At 43.2% G+C, this 6,000-nt stretch overlaps 1 protein-coding gene across 1 annotated transcript in view; it reads left to right on the top strand.

Moving 5' to 3' along the window:
• Positions 1-2,368: 2,368 nt before the first annotated feature.
• The window catches only part of nmbr (neuromedin B receptor), a 53,111-nt gene continuing 49,479 nt past the window's right edge, over positions 2,369-6,000 (top strand). The window contains exon 1 of the mRNA XM_078556376.1: positions 2,369-2,772. Within this exon, the coding sequence (XP_078412502.1) occupies positions 2,369-2,772 (404 nt within the window). The remainder of the gene's footprint in view (positions 2,773-6,000) is intronic.

Here is a 6,000-nt window from a genome sequence, read left to right as displayed (position 1 = left end):
GTGGGAAGAGATTCGATAGCAACTTTGGAAAGGGAACTGGATAAATACTTTAAAAGGGGGAATGTGGCTTATGGAGAAAGCGGGAGAAGAGGGGAGTGAAACCAAGCGGGTAGCTAGCACCGGTGAGATGGGCCAAACGGCCTCCTTCTTTACGGTGATATTCGATGATTCCAGTCATTTTTCCCTAAAATCCCCCAGTAAGTTTGCGGAAGGCGAGGTTCGGATGCGGATAATGGATTTGCACCATTACCATTATACATGAGTTTCCGTCGAACATGGAAGGATTCCATCAACAAGAGAATCCAAGCTGTTTAATAAGGCCTAAGGGAAGAGAGAGATCCGCTTGCAACCGGTTAACTGTCCACCTGACCGAGGATGTATGAACTGAATACGTATAAGCCACACCTTGAAGGTGCAATGGGTTCCATTGTCATCTTTACAATTATTGTCAGACTGAGGCAGAAACTAGAGAGATTTTGGACGAAGACGATACTTGGAGGGGTGGAGAGGAACTTTTCAGTTTGAAATCTGTCTGTGATACTGCCTGGCGCTCTCTGTCTGGCGCTTCTGTCGGTAGCCCATTCCTGAGCTGCCGATCAGAAAGTACGAGCGGTTGGACTCTGACGTTTTGTGGCCACCCCTTTCCTCTTGGAGCGGAGGTTGGACGAGAATGAAAACACCTCGCAACACGTGAAACACAACCAGCGACGTATTCTTTCCGGTGCCCTGGAGTTGGCGAAGACTCAACCTCAGCCTCCGCTCTACCCACACCGTCCACACGGTTCCAACCCCAATGAAATACAATACAAGAAAGGGCACTGATTACAAAGATCTCCCTTTGAAATTACCACGTCATCTCTCATGCCGACCAACGTAACCTTGACATATAAAATATCATTTCCCTCAGAATGTGAAAGGCGTAAATGACAGTAAAAAAATGAGTAGACGTGTATTTTTTTCTATCCCTATAATCATGAGGAACAAGGCATCTTGTTTTAAAGAATTGTACTTGCTCTAGATGTTTGTTATAAGAGTGTGTGTGATATGAACATTGACCAGTCTGTCTGGCTGAGTTGAGTGATCGTTACCTCGGCAAAGCCGATTCTCCTGGGATTTGGGATCTTAGTTTTAGACGCCTTAATCGCACACAACTCGCAATCAAACCAGAAACACTTTCCCCTCCAACCCCAGTGTATAACATGAATTGAGCGGGTGAAGAGTTAAACATCCTCCGGAACAAAAGGGTAAAACACATGAGATCGCAGCAATGGAGTTGAGATGGTTGGGTGGAAACAGAGTTCTTTTTGTTGTACAGGTGGAGGCGTTCCCTCGAGGTTCTTCTCATTGGATTCGGAAATAACTTTCGTCACACTTTACACATGAGCGCAGTGATTTAATCTTCCCTTCGATAAAATTATCACTTTGTTACAGCTGAAATAGGTACCACTGCAACCTCTTTGGGAACCGATCAATAGGAGTTGCACCAAGACCGTGAGACAGTAACAGCAACATCCAGGGGAGAATGTTTAAATAGTGTGCCTTAGAGACCATAAAAGGAGTGTCTGAGAGACCGAAAGGAAAGTGAGAGGAGGAGGAGGAGGAGGAGGAGGAAAAAGGACCCGTGTGAGTGAAAGAGTAAAGGTTCGAGGAGTGAGCGAGAATCCGACAGAGGAGAGAGAGAGAGAGAGGCTGTACAATAAAGAGAAGGGTAACAGGGGACATCAAGGACGGGAGAGTAAGAAGAGCCAGAGAAAGGAGAGAAACAAGGCAAAAATGAAGAAGGAGAAGGTGCGAAGAAACGAGTAAGAAAATCCCTCAAGACAGAGAAACCTGTCAGGTCGAGAGAAAGAGAGAAATTCAGGTCAAAGGAAAAAAATCGTAGTGCCGAATGAAAAATAGAGATTTCAGCACCGGGCCTCGGGACAGCTCCCTTCACTGTGCTACCCGACAGGCGAAACCTTTCATCTCGGGAAGATCAGGGTCTTGCCCTTGTCACCAAGAATTCACTGGGACTCAACCTCAGGGTATTCCCAGAGCCACGGGACACTTTTATTTTTAACCGGTGTCAAAACACTATTGAGAATATTTAGATATTGAAACATTTATTACCGGCGGTTTTTAAAGAGCATTCTTGCGAGTATTTTTGCCGAAATATCAACCGATTTGTGTCTTGTGTTCCCCTCCTCTTTTCATTCATTCTTTCAGGCAACTTGTTGCAAGTTGGCCAGGCTTGGCGAATTCTGCGAGTACCCAGTGCATTGACTGACTGTTGCAGAGCGGACTTCACGGGAGTTTGGGGCGAGAGCAGAACGTGACTTTTTTTTCCAGGTTTGATTTCCTTTGGGAAGTTGAGGGGCGCTTTACTAGGATGGAGAGTGGGCTGTTCTCCAACGGCACCTTCCTCTTCCCAGATCAAGCAACTTTGAATAACTTTACCGAGGAGATCGTCTACCTTGACACCGTGTTCTTGGTGATCAGATGTATCGTTCCGCCCATTTATTTCCTGATCATCACGGTGGGCTTGCTGGGGAACATCACTTTGATCAAGGTCTTTGTGGCCAACAGCGCTATGAGAAGCGTACCCAACATTTTCATTTCCAGCTTAGCCGCCGGCGACTTGCTGCTTCTGGTGACCTGTGTCCCCGTGGATGCTGCCAGGTATTTCTTCGAGGAATGGATCTTTGGTACCGTGGCTTGTAAACTCATCCCCCTGATCCAACTCACTTCAGTGGGAGTGTCAGTGTTCACACTAACAGCCCTCAGTGCAGACAGGTAAGAGGGGCCTCCAGAGAGTCCCACTTACATCTATCTACCTGTCTGTTGATCTATCAGTTTGTCTTTCCATCTGATTGTGCATCCATTCATTCCAATAAAATTTCCAATTATAATTAAAATAATGAAAGTAATTGAATGCAGTGAACTATTATCATCACGGAGCAATAGTAGCATTGAGTATTTAAAATTGAAAGAAAGGGGCACACAAAAGGTAGAAGGCAGACAAATGACTTGCCTTTTTTTGTGGGTTTGAGAATTTCAATACCTTTACTAGGGGTGAAAGGACACTGTTCTGATAGATGGTGCTCCAACTACTACAACAATCTTCAGATTCATCACAGTGGGAGCCTTGGTGCTGAAAGAGCACTGTTCCTCTATCCCTGTTATCATGTTCCCCGTGAGCAATAGAAGACTCAATTATCATACAATTGGAATAAATCTGGCAGATAAGAAAAGGCAGTATTTTAACATTCTGTGCCATGCAGTAGCTGATTTTCAGTAATTGACCTTTTCAGTAGTACATGCATTTGTTACTTTCAAAAATATGTCTAGAACCTCCAATGCTCCACGTCAGTAATTACAATTTAAAACTTACACCTGGGTCTGACAGACACTTCACTCATTTGGTGTAATCTCTAAATGACCTCAGAAAAATTTCATAATGTACCGACTGCACGATGATCTACGTAGGGTCTATAGGACCTGAAGGGTTAACCCTGTTTCTCTCCGCAGATGCCTGAACCGCTGTGTATTTCCTGTTTGTATTGCCAACTTGCTGATCTGTCCCAAAGCCTCTTCACAAACCTACCCCTGCAAATATACTTTTGGTCACCTCCTAGCTTCAATTTTTAAAACTACATGTAGCTCTAACTCCTAGAACTAGGGTCACTGTTTAAACATAAGGTGTTGCCCATTTAAAACAGAGACCAGGTGAATTTTTTCACTGAGGGTTGTGAGTCTTTGGAACTCTCTTCCTGAAAAGTCTGAGTCTTTGAATATTTTTAAGGCAGAGGTGGCTAGATTCTTGGTAAGCAAGGGTTATTGGGTGTGGGCAGGATGCAGATTTGTCAGATCAGCCATGATCTTATTGAATGGTGGAGCAGGCTCGAGGGGCTGAATGACCCACTCCTGCTCCTTGTTCATATGTTGGCTATTTTGGAACTCCCTCCCTAACAACACGGTGGGTGCACCTACACCACATGGACTGCAGTGGTTGAAGAAGGCAGCTCACCACCACCTTAAGGGCAATTGGGGGTGGGCAATAAATGCTGGCCTAGCCAGCAATGCCCACATCCTGTAAATGATTAAATTTTTAAAAATGTTGCAACCATAGCATGATATACATGCACATGTGTATATGTGAAATAAATATGTGCAATAAGTATTTAGCAGGCAGGACAACTGAGGCATCAAGTGTATTTGTGGCAGTATGTTGTTTTATCATCCTTTTAGCAGCTCTTTGTAATGTTCAATATATGTTAAGATAAATTTCACATTCCCCTTCTCCCTGCAATCCTTGAGTTGTTAACTCATCTGTCAGCTCCTCTTGTACAATTTCCTGTATGAACATCATCTCCCAAAACCTTAGGCTATTTGAATCTGAGGAGGTGCATCACAGCCAAGCACAACTCCAACCTGGCCACACAGGAAGGAAATTTGCCATTGTACCCAGTCTGGCCTATAAGTGACTCCAGACCCACAGCAATGTGGTCGACTGGAAACTGACTTCTGAAATTGCCTGGAATTTATTCAATTATATTGAAGAAGGCATCTCACCATCAACTTCTGAAGGGCAATTAGGGATGGGGCAATAAATGCCGCCTTATTTGAAATGCCCACTTCAAGTGAATTCATTGAAAAAGTGCTTTTATCCAATTGAACCAGAGGGGGCACTGGTATCATTGTTCTTTGAACTATTGTTAACAGTCAGCTCCAAAGGTTACTGTCTTCATAGACTGTAACAACACTCTATTTCCAGGTTAGGAACTAGCTTTATGGGCTAGATATCCCTGCTGTCAATAACAGTGAACAACTCCTTAATGCATTTGATGTGATATCCCTTCAATGCATTTAAGGGAAAGCTAGATAAACACATGAGGGAGAAAGGAAAGATTGATCTGCTATAGGGTTAGATGGAGAAGGGGCAGGAGGAGACTCATGTGGAGCATAAGCACCTGTATAGACCAGTTGAGCTGAGTGGCCTGTTTTTGTGCTGTTAGTTCTATGATTTTATATAATTTCAACAGCAACCTTAACTTGTTTTACCAGTGGACAGAAAAATCAAATTGACAGCTGTTATGTAGTATTGTTGGCACCAATTTCCAGCCATATACACTTCCATTAGATTGTTAATATGAGGTATGAATGAATCTGTGATAGATGCATATGATAATTTATCTGCTCACAGCTTGATTTTTTTCCATGTTTGCTTTGACTTTAACTTTAATAGCACAAATGATAACATACTCACTCTGTCATTTATTTTTGCACTTGTCTCTTTTGCTGTAAGTATTTTTTGATCCCCTTTCCAACAGATTTATCCTTAGTATACACTTTATTACTTGACTATGCTAACATGTTCCTGTCCCGAATTCCATGACCTGCCTTCTGTAAGAGTGAGATTATCCAAAACTCTGCTGCCCACAAACTAACGTGTACCAATCATCATTCACACATCACCCTTGTACTCACTGACCTACATTGACTCCTGGTTAATCAATGCCTGACCTTAACCAATAATGTTAAAATTCTCACCCTTGTTTTCAAATTAGTCCATGCCTGGCCGTCCTCTATCTCTGTAATGCCCCCAACCCCACAACCTTCTGTGATATCAACGCTCCTCCAATTCTGACATCTTGAACACCCATAATTTTAACCCCTCTACTACCATTTGAGGCTGTGCCTTGGCAGCCAAGGCCCTAAGCTCTGGAGTCCACCCTGCCCAAACCCCTCCACCTCCCTTACCTCGCGCTACACCATTAAGACATTCCTAACTCTAAAACCTACCTCTTTGACCAATCTTTCAGTCATCTGTCCTAATATCTTACTATGTGGCTTGGTGTCAAATATTGCTTCCTAACTCTCTTGTGAAGCACCTTGGGATGTTTTATTACATTAAATGTATTTAATGCAAGTTGTTGTTGTACTAACTGTGATAATTCATGGTTACATATTCCTACTGATAGTTGGATTCATGTGATAAGTTTGTTACCAGTCAGTTGTTGG

Source organism: Cetorhinus maximus, chromosome 14, assembly GCF_964194155.1.
Source record: "Cetorhinus maximus chromosome 14, sCetMax3.hap1.1, whole genome shotgun sequence".
In the NCBI taxonomy this organism is placed as follows: domain Eukaryota; kingdom Metazoa; phylum Chordata; class Chondrichthyes; order Lamniformes; family Cetorhinidae; genus Cetorhinus; species Cetorhinus maximus.
This window is presented reverse-complemented; position numbering and strand designations above follow the sequence as displayed.